At 37.7% G+C, this 20,135-nt stretch overlaps 2 protein-coding genes and 1 non-coding gene across 7 annotated transcripts in view; all 3 read right to left on the bottom strand.

Moving 5' to 3' along the window:
• Positions 1-25: 25 nt before the first annotated feature.
• LOC135137173 (U2 spliceosomal RNA) lies at positions 26-217 on the bottom strand. Its single transcript, XR_010281778.1, has one exon. It is a non-coding gene; the product is annotated as a U2 spliceosomal RNA (small nuclear RNA).
• A 4,896-nt stretch (positions 218-5,113) lies between these two features.
• LOC135136932 (uncharacterized) lies at positions 5,114-5,612 on the bottom strand. Its single transcript, XM_064066423.1, has 2 exons — positions 5,516-5,612; positions 5,114-5,400 (listed from the first exon to the last, which is right to left on the bottom strand). The coding sequence occupies exons 1-2, from the start codon at positions 5,567-5,569 to the stop codon at positions 5,143-5,145; spliced, it is 312 nt and encodes a 103-aa protein (XP_063922493.1). The 5' UTR covers positions 5,570-5,612; the 3' UTR covers positions 5,114-5,142.
• Positions 5,613-5,640: 28 nt separating this feature from the next.
• LOC135136931 (protein SOX-15-like) overlaps positions 5,641-20,135 on the bottom strand; it is a 32,028-nt gene continuing 17,533 nt past the window's right edge. Inside the window, exons 1-6 of one of the 5 annotated variants that reach the window (XM_064066420.1) lie at positions 11,520-11,999; positions 10,413-10,588; positions 8,312-8,473; positions 7,938-8,013; positions 7,686-7,888; positions 5,641-5,937 (exon numbers count right to left, since the gene is read on the bottom strand). In XM_064066420.1, the coding sequence (XP_063922490.1) occupies positions 5,641-5,937; positions 7,686-7,888; positions 7,938-8,013; positions 8,312-8,473; positions 10,413-10,588; positions 11,520-11,685 (1,080 nt within the window). In that variant the 5' untranslated portion in view covers positions 11,686-11,999. The other 4 variants (XM_064066418.1, XM_064066419.1, XM_064066421.1 and 1 more) reach the window with 4 other exon arrangements.

Genomic DNA, 20,135 nt, shown 5'->3' with positions numbered 1-20,135 from the left:
CGAAAACGTTTTATGTTTTAATTGAATCAGGTGGGCCGATCCCGACTGTACTGCAATGCCGGGCCAACCCGCGACGGAGGTGGAGCAAGCCCCTAAGCCCCCATCAATTTCCAAAAATCAGTTTAATATACTGGCCCCGCATGCGGGGCGTATCAGATATTAAGCTGATAAGAACAGATACTACACTTTGATCTTAGCCATAAGGCCGAGAAGCGATAAGGATTTTGGGCCCCAAAATCAAAATATAGTTTTTGGGAAAAAATTGGGTCGTCGGAGGTGACCGGCAGCGCTATCTGGGGGCCACTTCTGCCAGGAGCGCGCTCGCACCGTATTGATTTGTCAATGCGCGCCTGAAAGGGGCTGCTTTCGGGATGTATACGTGTTTTTGAGTAACAAGGGGGCTGTGGCGGAAGCTTGGGGGACCCCCAGGTTGCGGAAGTACCGTTTTTTGGACACAAAGTGAGGTTATGTTGCTTTTTTGGTGCTTCTTTTTTCGGTGTTTTGATGGTGTTTATGTGCGTGGGGTGTTGTTTTTGCAACATTTTTGACAACGTTGTGTAATTTAATTGTGCGTTTTTTCAAAATTTTGTGTTAAAAAAAATAATTACAGATTTTGTGATTTAATATTGTAGGAAACTGTAAGTTAAAAAAAAACAGATGACAGAGGGAGCCACAATTCAGGGTATAGTTTTTCTATATTTGTTGTTATCTTGTTTATTTAAAAAAGTTAAATAAGTCGTAATATTTTCGTATTTTTTTGTAAATGCAATTTTTGACAAGAGAACTGTCAAATTTTACAGGTTTCTTTGTTCCGGTTGTCGGACAATTCAAAATGAGCTTTAACACTTTTTTATTTCAGAATTAAGACCAAAATATAAAATTGATTCGAAAAATTGAAAAATTCAAAAATTGAAAATTGAAGGATCGAAAACTTGAGAAGTTGAGAAATGGGAATATGAAAAAAATCCAAAAATCGAACAAAAAGCTGAAATATCGAAAAATCGGTGCATCGTGAAATCGGAACATGTTAAAATTGAAAAACCGAGAAATCGAAAATTTTAAAACTCAAAAACTGAAAAATCAAAAACCCGAAAAATCGCAAAATTGTACAATTCAATAATTGAAACAGTGAAAGAATCAAAAAATTCAAAAATTCAAAAATCGAAAAATTGAAAGATGGAAAAAGTGAAAAATCGAAAATCCGAGAAGTGGAAAAATCGAATCATCGTAAAGTCGAGAAATCGAGAAATAGAAATTTAAAAAAAATCGAAAAATCGAAAATTTAAAAAATCCAAAAACTGAAAAATTAAAAACCCGAAAAATCGAAAAGTTCAACGATTCAAAAATCGAAATAATTGAAGAATTGAAAAATCGAAAAATGAAAAATCGGAAAATTGAACGATTGAATAATGGAAACGTCAAAATCTCCGATAATAATCGAGAAATCGAAAAATTGAAAAACCTTAAAATAAAAAAAAGTCGAAAAATCGAAAAATCAAAAACCTGAAGATTCGAAAAATTGAAAGGTCGAAAAGCTAAAAAATCGAAAACCCGACAAGTCGAAAAATCGGAAGATCTAAAAGTCGAATCTTCCAAAAACTGAAAAATCGATGAACTGTAAATTGAAAATCAGGAAATCGAAACATCAAAAAATACAAAAATTGAAAAATCGAGAAACTGAAAAGTCGAAAAATTGAAAAATCTAAAACTTAAGAGGTCGAAAAATCGAATCATCGTAAGTCGAGAAATCTAGAAATGGCAATATAAAAAAAAAACAAGAAATCGAAAATTTAGAAACACCAAAAATCGAAAAACTGAACAAAAAGCTGAAATATCGAAAAACTGAAGTAACCCAAATGTGAAACATTGAAAAATTGAAAAATCGAGAAATCGAAAATTTAAAAATCCAAAAATTGAAAAATCAAAAACCCGAAAAATCGAAAAATTGTACAATTCAAAAATCGAAATAATTGGAGAATCAAAAAATTGATAATTCGAGAAGTCGAGAAATCGAAAAAATTGAAATATCGGAAAATTGCAAAATTGAGAAACTAAAAAATCGAAAAGTGGAAAAATCGGAAAATTGAAGAATAAAAAACCTGAAAATTCGAAAAATTGAAAAATTTGAAAATTATAAAATTGCAAGATGGAAAAACTGAAAAATCGAATAGTGGAAAAATAGAAAAATTGAAAAATCAAAAACCTGAATATTTGAAAAATTGAAAAATTCAAAAATCGAAAAATTGAAAGATGGGAAAACTGAAAAATCCAAAACACGAGAAGTCGAAAAATCGAACCATTAGAATTAAAAAAAAATCGAAAAATCGAAAATTTAAGAACACAAAAATCGAACAAAAAGTTGAAATATCGAAAAATTGATGCATCCCAAAACTGAAACATCAAAAAATTGAAAAATCGAGAAATCGAAAATTTTAAAAATCCAAGAATTGAAAAATCGAAAATTTTAAAAATCCAAAAATTGAAAAATCAAAAACTCGAAAAATAGAAAAATTGAACAATTCAAAAATCGAAATAATTCAAGAATCGAAACATCGAAAAGTGGAGAAATCGGAAAATGGAACACTTGCATAATCGAAACGTCAAAATCTCGATAAATCGAAAAATTGAAAAACCCAGAAATTAATAAATTGTTGAAAATTTGGAATATCTTGAACTTGAAAAATCGAAAGTCGAAAAATTTTAAAAATGAAAAACAGCGAAATTGAAAAATCGAAAAATTAAAATATTAAACAATCTACAAGGTAAATCGAAAAATCTAAAATTTATGCAGTCAAAATTGAGTCGAAAAATTGCAAAATCGAGAAATTGAAAAATCCCAAAACTGAAATGTCGAAAGGAAATCGAAAAAATTAAAAAATCGAAGCATGGAATAATTGGAAATTCAAAAAACCCAGAAATCAAAAAATTGAAAAAACCATCGAGAAATCGAAACATAAAAGGATTGAGAAATCAAAAGAGCCAAAAACTTACAATTTTTAAAGTCGATACATAATTCAAAAAATTGAAAAATCGGAAAATTGAACAAGTGAATAATCGAGACGTGGAAAAATGTCGGAAAATTGGGAACTCGAAACACCGAAAAATCGAAACATGAAAAATTGGAAGTTCGAAAATTGAAAAATCGAGAAACTGGAAAATCGAGAAATGGGAACATGAAAAGAAATCGAAAAATGAAAAATTTTGAAACACCAAAAATCGAAAAATTGTACAAAATGCTGAAATATCGAAAAATTGTAAAATCGAGAAATCGAAAATTTTAAAAATTCAAAAATTGAAAAATCAAATACCTAAAAAATTGTACAACTCAAAAATCATAATAATTGAAGAATCAAAAAATCGAAAATTCGAGAGATGGGAATATAAAAAAAGAAAAATCGGAAAATGAAAAACCCTAAAATCTAAAATTGAGAAGTCGAAAGATCGGGAATCTGAAAAGTCGAAAAGTGGAAAATCAAAAATTGAAAAGTCAAAAATCTGAAGATTCGAAAAATTGGAAAATTCAAAAATCGAAAAATTGAAAACCCAAGAAGTCGAAAAATCGAATCATCGGAAAGTCGCGAAATCGAGGAATGGGAATAAATAAAAAATTTAGAAACAAAAAAATCGAAAAATTGATGAACAAAAAGGTGAAATATCGGAAAATAGGTGCAAAAAATTAAAAATTAAAAAAATCGATAAATCATAAATTGAATAATCGGAAATTGAACTAGTGAATAATCGAGACGTGAAAAAATGTCGAAAAATTGGGAAATCGAAACATGGAAAAATTGGAAGTTCAAAAAGCCGAGAAATCGAAAAATTGAAAAAAACATCGCGAAATCGAAACATGAAAGGATCGAGAAATCGAAAAGCCGAGAAGTCGAAATTGCGTAAAATCAAAAAATTAAATATTGAAAAATTAAACATTTTAAAAATCGAAAAATTGAAAAATCGAAAACCCCAGAAGTCGAGAAATTGAATCATCGGAAAGTCGACAAATCGGGAATATAAATAAAATCCAAAAATCGAGAAATCGAAAAATCGAAAATTTATGAACACCATAAACCGAAAAATAAGAACAAAAAGCTGAAATATCGAAACATTGAAAAATCTCAAAATTGAAAAAATCGAGAAATCGAAAAATTGAAAAATCAAAAACCCAAAAAATCGAAAAATTGAACAACTCAAAATTCGAAAAATGAAGAATCGAAAATTTCAGAAGTAGAGAAATGGAAACATCGTAAAGTGGATAAACCGAGAAATGGAAATATAAAAAAATCGGAAAAATTGAAAAATCCCGCAACTGAAACTGAAACTGAAAAAATGAATAAAAAATTTGAAGATTCAAAAAATTGAAACATTCAAAAATCAAAAAATTGAAAATATGTACGTCTTTTTAAATAAATAACAAGGGGGCCTTGATGGAAACTTAGGCGACCTACAGGTTGTGGAAGGACAAAGTAAGGTTATATTGTTTTTTAGTGCTTTTTTTTCGGAGTTTTAATAGTGTATATATATGTACGTGGAGTGTTGTTACTAGAACATTTTTGGTAACATTGTATAATTTAATTGTGCGTTTTTTCAAAATTTCGTCTAATAAAAATAATTACAGATTTTGTGATTTCGTGGTGTAGGAAACTGTTTTGAGCTAAAAAAAAAAAAACAGATAACAAAGGGAGCCACTGTTCAGGATCTAGCCCCGCCCACCCGCCCTCTCTTTTCTTAGAGGGTGTGTCATTTGCCAAAATCGGTCTTATTTTAGCAGGTACTAGCCCCGCCCACCCACCCTCTCTTTTCTTAGAACGTATGTGATTTGCCAAAATTAGTTTTATCTCAGCAAGTACTGATGACTAACTTTGGAAACATTACGAGCTTACTTATATGCACAGGGCAGGAATTTTGAACATTTTCTCTGGTGTTTGGTTAGTTATGCTTTAATGGATTTTTCTTTTGTTGCTTTTGTTTTTAATTATAATTCATGTCAATTTTACTATTATAAAATTACGTTTTTTCCAGACACCCGGTATACTTCATCATTGATAATGAAAACGTGTTAGTAAGTCGTAATATTTTCTTGTTTGCAATTTTGGCAAAAATAAAAAAAGTCAATAAATAACTCAAAGGCACTTTATTAAACAATCTTTAGAAAATATAGGCTGGGTGCGAATACGCTACGGCTGGAGCAGTATACGCCACGGCTGGAGCAGTATAAGCCACGGCCCGAACGGGCACCGGTACGGATCTGTACACGTACTCCTTCTGCTCAACAGTGATGGGTTGCTTGACCACTGTCACTTTCGTGGGGGCTACATTGACCTTGGGCAAAAGCGTAGCCCCCAAGGGACTCTCAAAGGGCACCACTCCCCCATAAACAGCGGCGACGAGCGCAAATAGAACCACCTATGCAACAGAACGACATTAGCGCCATCTACACCCGTCGCTCTACAACTCATCCACCAGCGCCCTCTACACAAAAAAACAACTCGCACTACAGAGCCAGCTACTTGATACTTACGAATTTCAGCATGTTGTCGGATGTAGAGCGGTAGTGTTTACGAATTGCCCGCATTTATACGAAACGAACGACCTTAAAATTAAAAACTTGTCTGTTTAATTACGGCGCCGCGCCCAAACAAGGAACTACATCGACGACATTGGGACAAATCCCACATCAGTGTGGAAAAAAATGGGTTCGGTGATATTTTCGAAGACTTGCGTTTCGTTGTTGACGTTGTCGAGGAGGTTGGAGGGGGAGTAGGTGGCGTAGGGGAAGGTGGTGCCGTTGGGGGTGGTGACGTTGATGAGGGTCATCGCCGGCATGCTCTGGAAGTACTCCAGGATGTAGTTGTTCTGGTAGTTGATGTCGTGGCTGAAGAGGCTCGGGGAGGCGCGGAAGCTCTGCGAGGAGAGGGGGAGGTGGAGGAGGTCGCCGCAGGGCTAAAACACAGTTCGGCTCTAAATTATATTTTAATTGAACGATATCACTTTGATATGGATTTAACACATTGTAATAATAGTGGAAGGGGGGCCCCCAGGCTCTAAGACCGCTATAAATGATCCTAAGACAACATACAATGGCGCCAACCAGGAACCGGAAACAACGTTTTCTTTTGATTTGTACTTTTGGGAATTGGTACAGAGTGTTGTTTGCGATTCGGTGGCCGGATGCCGACAATATAATATAATGGGAATAGTCAACTTTAATATATTTGTACAATATAGTCTGGTGTTTTTTATTTTACTTATTTTAGGTTCTATCTATGACGATCACAAGTATATTATAGATATAAAGAATGGACCACATTAATCTAGTACGAAACGAGGTTCGGGCCGAGGCGGAGGGACGAGAGTACTACGAGTAAATAGAAAATTCATTTTTGAATAAATTTGAATAATATTTGCATTCAAGCATTCAGGTTTTATACTACGCGCATAAAAAAAAACGTTACGAGAATGGAAAAAAATTAACAGTTAACATTTTTTGTGGGTTTTGTTTTTTAATGTTTTTTGTACTTTTTATTTTATTAAAAAATTATTAAAACTAATTAGGAAAATGTTAAAACTTTTCGCATTAATATTGAAGCTTTCTGATTCATTTCGTCTTCTGTTTAATTTAGTACAAATTTTTGTTTTTGTTTCCTCGACTTTCGTAGTCGCTTTTTTTTATTTGATGACGTTATGACAACATGAACGTCTAATAATTTTTGACGTAAAACAGACTCAGAATTTGACGATTTTTTCAGAGTCATGAAATTTGAAGAAACCTTGAATTTTCTAAAGATTTAATATCTCGTGGTAAAGTAATGGAGTTGTTCGTGAAATAAATGCGATTATATACAACCATGACAATTTTGGCTTTTGTTGAGAGTACGTGAAGAGTGTAATTGGAGAAATGTAAGTTTGTCCGCCCCGCCTCAGCCGCCAGATTTGATTAATTCGTAACGTGTCCCGGTCTGTTTGATTCAAAACTGTTTGATTATTTTTGAAGACTAAAGGAAGATTTAGAATATGTCGCTATTTTCAAAATTTTGGGAAGCATTCTTTTGGAATAAAACGTATATATGTACAACTCCCAAGTGTACGACGGGAAGCTCTAATAAATCTCAACTTTCTTGATAAATTTTGAATTATCTACTAAGGCACAACCTTATTTAACATTAACACATTTACATCTGTACATTCATTTTGATATTAGGGCTGCGCCACGCGGACGCGATCAATAATGACTTTGGCTTTTTACAACCTCTCTAACACGGATTACACTGTAATGGCTACATGTTGACATTAACAGCTATCATATACATACAAACATTTGACTAGAATATGGATCTCTATCCAGCGGGTCGAGTTGGTCCCAACGAGCAACGCAAAACGGAAACCGAGAGAAAAAAAAGGCACAATTCCAATTTTGACAAATTGAGCCGAAACAACCGCATCTCTTAGATCTGGTAATCGTCGAATTTGATCGCCGGAGCGCCGTCAAAGAAGTAGTCGAGGTAACCCTTGTTGGGCGCCAAACGCGGGTCGGGCGGGCTCTGGAATCGGCCGCGCTCGGTCGAGCCGAACGCTTCGTTGAAGTCCGGCAGGGATTTCGTGGCGGGCTTTTTGACAGCCGGCTGCACAAACAACGAAACGATCGACATCTTAAAACAAAGCTCCTTCGACACGTGGCACGTTCCGCTCACCTTTTTCATTTTGCTTTCGTCCGGTTCAAAGACCGGCAAGAAGTGCTCTTGTTCTTGCTCTTTGTCCGGCTCCGGGTCGTTAGTGGGAGGGGAGGTGGCGGGCGTCGGCTCCTTCTCCATCATGAGAGGGGTGCCCATCTCGGGGGGCTGGGCAGAGTAGGGGGGAACGTCGCCCATCATGAAGGGGTTACCTGCCGAACGGACTATCGATCGTCATCGTAATCATCATCATCGAACAAAATCCTCGCTCACCTGAGGACCTGGGCCGCATCGCCTGGTACTCGGGCCACATCTCCGCGTGCTGCTGCAGCTGGGCCAGCGGGTTCGACTGCAAGCGAAAATCCCCTTTATCGATGCCATAAATCCGGCACGCTTTCCAATTAAACATATTTCAACCACCTGTTGCGCCGCCCGCAATAGGAAGTCGTCGACGAGGTCGTTTTTCTTATTGCGGGCGACCCTGTTGAAAATTTCCCGCATCGACCACATTGTTTATTTTCGAGCCGATCGATTCGGAAAGAGACTTTTACACACTTTCTCGTTCCCCATGCATGCGGGAAATCGCTGCGGCTCTCCCTCTAGACAGCTATTCTCTAATCAATCAATCGATACACAGTGTGTCGCACCTGCATGTAGTTCGTGGTCGGCGGTGGCATTGGCGGCGGCGGCGCTGGCTCCATCTTGCTGTAGGCGGCGTTCATGGCGCCCAGGAATTGCTCGCCCGGCGACGACGGCGGCAGCGGAAAGCCGCACACGGGCGGCGGCGCCTGCAGCCCGCCCAGCGGTTGCTGCAACACCAGACTCTCACATGGCGAACAACCGGCACAACATACACCCGAAAACTGGCGCCCGAGCCACGAAAATCGAAAGACAACCAATTCAACCAAAGTCCCGCCCCTTCAAAACTTCTCGATCCCGATCCGGCAGACAAACTTCCCCGACCCTGACCTGCCCCACTCCTCGTTTAATTCGCAGAAACATCATGAATGGAAAAGAGAAATTTCGCGCGTCGCGCGGTCCTGTATCGAGTCCTCCTCGCGCGACATCTCCTGCATGACCTCCTGACACGCTTCGTCGATAGTGGCGGCGTGGTGTCAAGGCAATTATCGATCGGGGGCGGCGGAGGCCGATCGGGGCTGAAGACTTAATCCGAACGAACGGCCGGTTTTTTGCCGCCCCCGCACGGGAGGTACGGGGCACAATGCAAATAGCCCCCCGTCGACTCTCGCTCGTCGTCGTATCGAGCTTTTCGCGCGCCCGGCTCTGTATCGACGCCGGTTACGCAATAGGCGCCGCGACGCTCTCGTGCGTCGCCTGGCAACCGTAGGCGTCGACGATCTCCGTTGCCATGGCAAAGCGTCGCGCGGGAGGCAAAACCGGCACGGTATTGAAAAGAGGACGGGTTTTTGGAAACGGAAAAAGGGGCCGCGGGGCTCGACGGACGAGGGAAAAGGGCAATCGCCGCACGAGGAGCGAACTTTCGCGCTCCGGACGTGCATTCCGAGAAAAATTAGGGAGGTTGGCGACTTCGGGACGGAAGAAGGGGGTTTCAGTCATCCACTCAAAAACGACGCCGGAACGACAGAAAAAGGACGGGCGCCAAAAATTACGCCGTTCAGCGTCCGGACCCTAAATTCTCGAAAACTATTCAACCTGACGTGCATTCCGAGAAAAATTAGGGAGGTTCGCGTATCTAGAACGGAAGAAGGGGTTTCTAGTCGTACAGCAGACACCTTTATCCACTCAAAAACGACGCCAGAACGCCAGAAAAAGGACGGGCGCCAAAAATTACGCCGTTCAGCGTCCGGACCCTAAATTCTCGAAAACTATTCAACGTGACGTGCATTTCGAGAAAAATTAGGGAGGTTCGCGTATTTAGAACGGAAGAAGGGGTTTCTAGTCGTGCAGCAGACACTTTAATTTACTCAAAAACGACGCCAGGACGCCAGAAAAATGTCGGGCGCCAAAAATTAAGCTGGTCCAGCGACCGGACCCTAAATTCTCGAAAACTGAAGCGAGATGTTCGAAAATTAAGCTTTCGGATCTTGAAAAGCGTTCGACGTGTGGGTATCCGTCGAAAGCGAAAGTAACGGGGCTTTAAGAAACGTGGCGCTGCCGGGGGCGGGTCCGCACAAGTAACTCTCATCCGGTTGATTTCGTTGCGTCCGCAAACACTCGCCCACATGTCCCGGAAAGCTCGAGCCCGGCCGCTCAAACAGGTGATCGGAAAGGGGTAAAACCGGATCGACCCCGCTGCCGACACCCTCCCCCAGCCCCAATCAGACCCGGTTAACAATTAATTCGCGGAAATTGCATCGCCCGGTTTCCGCCCAGCGTCGCATCTAAATATAAACAACAATAGTCTGCCCCCGGTGATAATTCGTCCGTTATCGCGCGTATCTTTCTCCCGATCAATAAACAAAAGGTACACCCGAACCCGCACACCATGCATAATTCACTGGGCGATTTTTGGGGCGATGGTCCTCGGCGGATCGATTCCGGCGAGCGCAAAAACGGTGCTCCAATTTCGTCGGGAATTTTGAAAAGACGGTTCCCACCCTCCCATTGTTGCAAAGTTTCCCCTCCCCCCGGCATCGACTGTCACCCAGGAGGGCCCTATCGATTGCGAAGGCACACTCAAGGCCCGGATTTATTTATGAGAAGAAGTGCGTGGGCGCCTGCAGGCATGGGTGTGCTGAAAAGGCTGCTTTTGGAGGGAAAACGTACCATCATGAGGTCGTCGTGGGACGGCGGCGGCGGCGGCGGTACCCAGCTGTGCGACGACGGTGCCCTGCGCGCGTTGGGCCTCTGGAGCATGGGGGAAGTCCCGATCGAAGTTCGTTCTCGTGTTGCATCGCGCATAGCTTTCCGTATCCTCGCCTCCTTAGGGTTGTACACGTAATCTGAAATATGCAGAGGGAGATTTATGAGAGCGAGGGGGTGGGTTTTGTTTTATTGTTTGGGGGCTGAGCAATTTTCGAGGAGGGAATTTTTCAAAGAGATTAGTTTGGCCCAGTTCGCGCTAATCCGACCTGCTGCGCCACTTTTGGGTCGTTATTCGGACGGAGTTCGTTTCCTTGATCGATTCCTTCGAGACTTGCTTTATTACTCTTTGAAAAGTTGCGCGAGCTCATTGTATTAATTAAACTTCACGCCATCTATTTTAATGAAGTCGGTGAGTAACCAGAGGAGTCATAATTGGTGCTAATAAAGGCCCGTTCGCGTAAAACAGATAGTTAAGTGCGACAATAAAATAATTAGGGGGTTAGGGTTTGTTGTGACGGTCTTCGGATTTTCGGAGACGTGTCCGCGCGCTCCGGAATTCCGGGCGAAATCCTTGCGGTTCCTCGCTGAATATTTGATGAGGCGTCATCGGGAGAGCGTGAAAAAGTAACGAAATTCTGCGTCACTCACCATGAATTCGCCGCCGCCAGACACCAAACGACTGGCTCAATAATAAACATTATAAAAATTTTATCACTACGGTAGGGAACCGGTGAAGAGCGGCCACTCATCACGAGGATAATTAATTAGATTCGAGATCGATCGACCGCAAGGTCGGAAACGTAATATGTAGCCGCGGAAAAATTGCGATAGAAAGTTGGCAACGTTGTCGCGACTAGCGAAAAACTTGGCGGAAGTTTGACACACATACAGAGGGGGCGTTGCCGCGAAAACAAACGAAAACGTGTCTTCGCGACGTGGAAAAGAGCGACGTCGGAAGCCCGTCTTGGACGCACGTTTCTGGTCGTCGCATCCACGTCGGGTTCGTCTTTTTTTCGACGTCGCGTGGTCGTCGCGATCGATATAAATTGACGTGGGAGCCCGCCGTACCTGGGAAGGTGGTGCAGGGCCACTGCTGGTAGTACGGGGCGTTCCCATAGTAGTCGTGGTAGACCTGCTGGCCGTAGAAGTCGGCGTGGTACGCGGGCACCGGCTCGTAGTACTGCGATCCGTAATATTGGTGGTGTCTGTACGGCATGTAATTGCAGCAATCCATCCCTGCGGTCGAGTTCTCGTCGGTTCTTTGGCACTAGGTGAGAGCCATCACGAGGTCGCTGTTTCGCGCCAAAATCGCCGACACGTACTGAGCGGCGGTGTGGAGCGGGCTGCCACACGAGCCGGAGTGCGGCGCAGTTAGCGACGCCGGACGCCGTCGCCGACTGAATCAATACGGGCACCGCGACGCCTCACCTCGGGGGCGCGCCTTCAAAGGTCTCTCTGCAGTGGCGCTGATGACGGACAAGTGGGTCATTTCGGGGGACCGATGCACCGGGGGGCCGTGCACCGGAGCGCCGCCCGAACCGTACTCCGGCTTGCGGATTGCCGTTGCTCCCTCGAGCTCGTTCCGCGGTCGCCCGATCGCGCTATGCGGGAGCCAATCGCCCGAACATTGATAAGACAAAGCCATAGAAAAACAAAAGTGGCGGCTTGTCGAGCCTAGAGATCGATACGCCCGCATATTTTTTCCTCCCTAGCTGATGGGCTAGTGGTCCATTCCGTAATAGTTCGTGTCCGTTTATCGGGGACCGGGTTAAGGTTGAAATGCGGAATAGCTTGAATGAGTTCCGATAGTCTTCAATAAAATTTCATATCTGGAGCTATGACGGCTTTATGTAGTGCGATAATGCACTACTTTACGGCCGCTTCGGTTTGCGGTTTATTTAGGGGCTGTTGAGATTCTCGGGAGATGCTTTTATCGAACTTAAAGAGCCAAAATCCGGAGGGAGATTAGGAATTTTTAGAGCGCTTTGCTGCACGGAAAACTAAAGGAAATTCTTATTTTAAAGACATCTAAAATTGTCTCAAGACCGCAGATACAGGGTGTTCTACAACTATTTTCAAAGTAGAAGGTTCCATTTAAAGGTTGAAATAGGGTCCATCGGTTAATCACGTTTTGTCGACGAAATCGATCGAAATATAGATCGCGAAATTGAAAAATTGATAAATCGAAAAAGTGAAAATTATAAAAATTGAAAAATAAAAAAATTGGAAAATCGGGAGACCGGAAAATCGAAAGATTGAAAAATTCGACAAATTGCAAAGTCGAAGAGTCGAGAAATCGAAAAATTAAAAAGTTAAAAGTTCTGAAATCAAAAGGTTGAGAAATCGAAAAGTCGAAAAATTGAGAAATAGGGAAACCGGACAGTCAAAAAAATTAAAAATTGAAGAATTGAAATACCGAAAAATTGAAATATGCATTGAAAAATTGGGAAATCAGGAAACCCAAAAGTCGAAAAACCGAGAAATCGGAAAAAAAAATTAAATATTGAAGAACTCGAGAAATTGAAAATCGAAAATTCTAAAATTTGAGAAAGCGCGAAATCGAAGTCAAAAAATCGAAAAATTAAGAAATCGAAATGCAAAAAATCGAAAAATCGAAAAAATCAGAAAATTGAAAACTCGAAAAATTGAGAAATCGAAACTCAGGAAATCGATAAATCAAGAGATGGAAAAGTCAGAAAGTTGGAAAATCGAAAAATTGAAAAAATCAAATACCCGAAAAATGGGAAATCAGAAAATCAAAAATTTAGAAATCTAGAAATCGAAAAATAGACCAAGCGGCTAATCGAAAAATTGAAAAATCGAAAAATCGAGAAGTTCCAAAAGTTGAAAATTAGAAAAATTGAGAAATCAAAACATTGGAAAATTGGGAAAGCGGAATGTCGAAAGATTGTAAAATTCGAGAAAATGAAAAGTCGAAGAGTCGAGAAATCGAAAAATTGAAAAGTTAAAAGTCCTGAAATCGAAAGGTCGAAAAATCGAAAAGTCGAAAAACTGAGAAATCGGAAAACTGAAAAGACGAAAAATTAAAAAATTGCTAAACTGAAAACTAGAGAAATCTAAAAATCAAAAAGTTAAAAAATTGAAAAATATAAAAATCGAAAAAATCAAAAATCGCAATGTCGAAAAATTGAAAATTTGAGAAATCGAAAACTCGGAAAATTGAGAAATAGGGAAACCGGAAAGTCAAAAAATTTAAAAATTGAAATATCGAAAAATTGAAATATGCATTGAAAAATTGGGAAATCAGGAAACCCAAGAGTCGAAACACCGAGAAATCGGGAAACTCGAAAATTGAAATATTGAAGAATTTGAGAAATTGAAAATTGAAAAGTCTAAAATTTGAGAAATCGCGAAATCGAAGTCAAAAAATCGAAAAAATAAGAAATCGAAATGTAAAAAATGAAATAAATCAGAAAATTCAAAACTCGAAAAATTGTGAAATCAAAAACTCGGGAAATCGATAAATCAAGAGATGACAAACTCAGAAAGTTGAAAAATCGAAAAATTGAAAAAATCAAATATCCGAAGAATGGGAAATCGGAAAATCGAAAAATCGAAGAGTCGAGAAATCGAAAAGTTGAAAAGTTAAAAGTCCTGAAATCGAAAGGTCGAAAAATCGAAAAGTGGAATATTTGAGAAATCGGAAAATTGAAAAAACGAAAAATTAAAAAATTGCTAAACTGAAAACTAGAGAAATCGAAAAATCAAAAAATTAAAAAATCGAAAAATATAAAAATCGAAAAATTCAAAAATCGTAATGTCGAAAAATTGAAAATTTGAAAAATCGAAAACTTGGAAAATTCAGAAATAGGGAAACCGGAAAGTCAAAAAATTTAAAAATTGAAAAATTGAAATATCGAAAAATTGAAATATGCATTGAAAAATTGGGAAATCAGGAAACCCAAGAGTCGAAAAACCGAGAAATCGGGAAACTCGAAAATTGAAATATTGAAGAATTTGAGAAATTGAAAATCGAAAATTGGAGAAATCGCGAAATCGAAGTCGAAAAATCGAAAAATTAAGAAATCTAAATGTAAAAAATCAATAAATCAAGAAATGGAAAACTTGAAAAATTGAAAATTCAAAAAATTGATACATCGGAAAACTGGAAAATTCGAGAAATTGAAAGGTCAGAGCCGAGAAATCGAAAAATTGAAAATTAAAAGTCGTGAAGTCGAAAAAATTGAAAAATTGGGAAATCGAAAATTCGAAAAATTGAGAGAGAAATCGGGAAATTGGAAAATGGAAAAGTCGAAAATTTGGGAAACCGTGAAGTCGAAGTTGGAAAACCGAAAACTTGCAAAATCCAGAAATTGAAAACTCGGAAAGTCGAAAATTCGAGAAATCGGGAACGCGAAGTCAAAAAATAAAAAAATTCAAAAACCTGAGATATAGAAACATTCAAAAACCGAGAAATCGGAAAATCTAAAAACCGAAAAATGGAGAAATTAAAAAATCGGAAAATCGAAAATCGTAAATTTGAAACCGAAACATCGAAAAATTGATAGTTGGAAAAATCGACAAATCGAATAAATGAGAAATCGGGAAATCGAAAACCCAAAAAACCTGAGAAATTTGGAAATCGAAGTCGAAAAATCGAGAAATTAAAAAATCGAATAGTCGAAATTTGAGGAATCGAGAAATGGAAGTCCAAACATTGAAGAATTCTAAAATGGAGATGTCCAATAAGCGAAAAATCAAAAAATCAAAATATCGAGGATCGGGAAATCTAAAAATCAAAAAAGTGAAAAATGGAAAAATTGAAAAATCGAGAAATCGTAAAACCGAAAAATTTTAAAAATTGGGAAACTGAAAAATAGAGAAATCGAAAAATCAAAAAATTGAAAAATCGGAAAATTAAAAAATTGAAAAATCGAAATATTAAATATCGCAATGTCGGAAAATCAAGGAATCGAAAATCCAAAAATTGAGAAATCGGAAAATTGAAAAGACGAAAAATTAAAAAATTGGTAAACTGAAATATAGAGAAATCGAAAAATCAAAAAATTAAAAAATCGAAAAATTCAAAAATCGTAATGTCGAAAAATTGAAAATTTGAAAAATCGAAAACTCGGAAAATTGAGAAATAGGGAAACCGGAAAGTCAAAAAATTTAAAAATTGAAAAATTGAAATATCGAAAAATTTAAATATGCATTGAAAATCGAAAATTGGAGAAATCGCGAAATCGAAGTCGAAAAATCGAAAAATTAAGAAATCGAAATGTAAAAAATCAACGAAATCAGAAAATTGAAAACTCGAAAAATTTTGAAACCAAAAACTCGGGAAATCGATAAATCAAGAAATAGAAAACTTGAAAAAAGTCAGAGCCGAGAAATCGAAAAATTGAAAATTAAAAGTCGAAGTCAAAAAATCAAAAAATTCACAAACCTGAAGTATAAAAAATTCAAAAAACCGAGAAATCGGAAAATCTAAAAACCGAAAAATGGAGAAATTAAAAAATCGGAAAATCGAAAACCATAAATTTGAATCGAAACATCGAAAAATTGAAAAATCGAAACATAAAAATTGAGAAATCGAAAAATCGAAAAACTGATAGTTGAAAAATCGACAAATCGAATAATTGGGAAATCCATCGAAGTCCAAGCATTGAAGAATTCAAAAATTCAGATGTCCAATAAGCGAAAAATCAAAAAATTAAAAAATCGAGAATCGGGAGGGAAATCGGGAAATCGAAAAATCAAAAAAGTGAAAAATGGAAAAATTGAAAAATCGAGAAATCGGAAAATCGAAAAATTAAACAAATTGGGAAACTGAAAAATAGAGAAATCGAAAAATCAAAAAATTAAAAAATTGAAAAATTGAAAATTGAGAAATCGGCAAGCCGGAAAGTCGAAAAAATCAAAAATTGAAGAAGCAAAACATTGCAATATTAAAAAATTGGGAAATCGGGAAATTGAAAAGTCGAAAAATTGAGAAATCAGAAAACTGGAAAATGTAAATTTTGAAAAATTGAAGAAATTGAAAAATTAAAAACTAAAAACTCGAGAAATTTTAAATCGAAAAATTACGGAATCTTCAAAATTGAAAAATCGAAAAACTGAAAAATTTAAAAATGAAAACTAGAAGTGTTTCATGTCGTAAAGTTGAAGGAACAAAAAAAATTGAAAAACTGCAGATCGAAAAATTGATAAAATGAGAAATCCGGAAATCGAAGTCGAAAAATCCAAAATTAAAAAATCGAGAAATCGGGAAATCGAAATATCGGAAAATGGAGAAATTTAAAAATGTCACAAAATGAAAAAACTGAAATATCGAAGAACTGGAAAAATCGAGAATCGAGAAATTGAAACATCAAGAAATGGAAAACTTGAAAAATTGATAAATTCAGAAAATTGAAAAACCGAAGAATCGAGAAATTAAAAAATAGAAAAATCGGGAAATCAGGATATAGAACAATTGAAAAATTAAAAGTCGGGAAATTGAAAATTGAAAATTCGCAATGTCGAAAAATTGAATTGTCGAAAGAACAAAAAACTGAGAAATCGTAAACTCGAAGAGTCGAAAAATTAAGAAATCTGGAAGCCAGAAAGTCGAAGAATTCAAAAATTGAAAAATCGAGAAATCGGAAAATCGAAAAATTAAAAAAATTGGGAAACTGAAAAATAGAGAAATCGAAAAATCAAAAAATTAAAAAATTGAAAAATTGAAAATTGAGAAATCGGCAAGCCGGAAAGCCGAAAAAATCAAAAATTGAAGAAGCAAAACATTGCAATATTAAAAAAAATTGGGAAATCGGGAAATTGAAAAGTCGAAAAATTGAGAAATCAGAAAACTGGAAAATGTAAATTTTGAAAAATTGAAGAAATTGAAAAATCGAAAAGTCGAAAATTTGGAAAACCGAGAAGTTGAAGTGGAAAAGCCCAAAAATGGTAAAATCCATAAATTGAAAACTCGAAAAGTCGAAAATTTAAGAAATTCAAAAATCGAAATGGAAAAATCCAGAAATCAAAAACCTGAAATATAGAAAAATTCAAAAATCGAGAATCGGAAATAAATCGAAAAATCAAAAACTCAAAAACGGAGAAATTGAAAAACAAAAAAATTGAGAAAATCTGGAAATCGAAGTCGAAAAATAGAAAAATTGAAAAATTGAAAAATCCAAAAGTTGCACTTTGAGGAATCGGGAAATCAAAGTTGAAGCATCGACGAATTCAAAAATCGGGAAATCGAAAAATGAAAAATCGAGACATCCAAAAATTGGGAAATGAAAAATCGAACAATCATAAATTTGAAAAAAAAAATAAAAAAATCATAAATTTTAAAAATTGAAACATCGAAAAATGAAAATTAAAAAAATGGAATATTTGGAGAGAAATCGAAAAATCAAAAAAACTGAAATGGAAAATCGAAAAAAGTCGACAATTCGAAAAATTGAGAAATCGGACATCGAAAATTTTCCAATCTGAAATCGTTACCAATATTTTGAAAATCTTCAAGATTTTAGAATATTATGAAAAATATAAAAATCAAAAAAGAGTGAAATCAAAATCGAAATATTGAAAATTATAGAAATCGGAACATCGGATAATTGAGAAATTCAAAAAATACAAAATTACTTAAACTGAATAAACGAAAATTTATAAAACCGAAGGAAATATTGAAAAAATAAAGGAAATCGAAAAGTTGTGCTTTAGACGGAAGGGAAGTTCGACAGTGAACATGCAAATAAAGCTAATATCCCGAATGCGCTACGCGCACGACCTCCTCCAATCATAATTCGAAAATTTACCGCACTTCCACCCCCATAAATTCGTTCGAACAGCCTTCCATCCCCGGCACGCCACTTTCTTAACATCCATTACCAGCAACTCCGCCGCCACCCGAAAATCCCGCCTCCCCGCCCCCCGCCGCCCCATTCAAGCGCAAAATTCCATATCAATCACGCCGTTTCCTCCGGCCCTTCATCTTTCAGTTTCATATTTCAGTCGGAAAGTCAATAGCGGCGAGCTGTCCGAATGCTCGCTCTGAAAGCCCCTCGATCATCCCGCTCCGGTTTTTCCGGGAAGGACGTCATCCTCGATCCCCGAAACGAAACGTCCGTCGCCGCCGCCGCTAAAGGTCAAAGTTCACTCAAGTACGCAACAGTATTTCTCTGCATAGTTTACGGGCGCAGCCGCCCCCGCGCGCAGGGGGCGGCAAACGATTTTTTTGCGGAAGCGGCGCCGATTTCGACGGAAGGTCCGGCGGCGGCGGCGGCGTACGCTCGAACGTATCAAGTTATAATAACTCCGGAGGAGCAACATGTTGCCGGCCGGGTTCCGGAGAAAACATCCCCTCTCTACGTGCGTGCACAAATCTGTGAATGGAACATGACACGGGGGGCGGTAAACAATGGGAGCCGGGGGGCGAAAGTGGGCGCTTCCGGGGTGATGAGGAAGGAAAGTGTTGCGAGTGGGGTTGGAAGATCGGGGGCTTGGGGGGTTTAAGTGCAGGTTTCCGTTTTCCGGCGGTGCGTCTGTTGAGGATTTATTGCGCGGACGATTTCTGATTTTTTCGAAAAAGCCAACGACGTTCTTTCTAAAATGTATCTGACTGAAATAACACACGACATTAAGTTTCCAAAAATTTGGTTGTCCAAGGTAAAAAATTAAGGCAGATGCATGAACCACAGGTATATAAAATTAAGATAAGATTTACTTGGCAAAATTTTGAAATGGTGGCATCAAATTGTGGATGGGGATGATCCCACAAATTTTGATTAGTGTTGAAATATCTGTTTAATAAAATCTCCAACAGACGAGTGAAACGGGAGACCTACTTTTCCATATTCTATGTGTTCAAAATACTTATTAAAAAAAACAAAACTTTACATTTTAACGATTTTTTTTCTATTGTAAGGTTCGTAGGATTTAAAAAATAAACAAAGAAAGAATAATTGTTTTTTTACTTTTAAGGATTTTGTCTATGAATAAAGTTATATTAAAATTCGGGGAGTTTTTATCGAAAAACTGAAAAGTCGAAAAATCCACAAATTGGGGAATCGGGACATCTAAACACTGAAAAATTGCAATATCGAAAAATCAAAAAAATTGAGAAATCGAAAATTCGGGAAATCAAGAAATTAAGATTTCGAAAACTCGGAAAGTCGAAAAATTAAGAAATCGGGCAGCTGGAAAATCGTATAATTTACAAATTCAAAAATTGAAATATCGAAGAATTGGAGATCGGAAAATCGAAGAGCCGCAAAATTGAGAAATCGGGAAACTGCAAAATCGAAAACTTGCAAAATTCGAGAATTTGAAAAATCGAAAAGTCGAAAATTTGAGAAATCGGGACGTCGAAGTCGAAAAACCGAGAAATTGAAAAACTGAGAAATCGGGAAATTGAAGTGAAAAAATTGAAAATTTTTCACTTCAATTTCCCGATTTCTCAGTTTTTCAATTTCTCTATTTTTGAATTTTCAGATTGTTTAATTTTGCGACCTTTTGGTTTCACGATTTTTAATTTTTCAATATCTCGATTTCCCGATGTCTCGATTCTTTAATTTCCCGATTCTTCGATTTATCAATTTCTCGAATTTTTACAATTTTTCGATTTTCTGGTTACCCAATTTCTCTTAATTTCGGCTTTCCGATTTCCCCACTTCCCAATTTTTCGTGTTTTCAATTTTTCAAGTTTTCCTTTTCTTGATGTTTCGATTT

This window comes from Zophobas morio, unplaced genomic scaffold, assembly GCF_036711695.1.
Source record: "Zophobas morio isolate AGI-343-1 ecotype UQ-CSIRO unplaced genomic scaffold, CSIRO_AGI_Zmor_V1 ptg000028l, whole genome shotgun sequence".
Classification (NCBI taxonomy): domain Eukaryota; kingdom Metazoa; phylum Arthropoda; class Insecta; order Coleoptera; family Tenebrionidae; genus Zophobas; species Zophobas morio.
The sequence above is the reverse complement of the archived record's forward strand: the minus strand, read 5'-3'. Positions and strand labels throughout refer to the sequence as shown.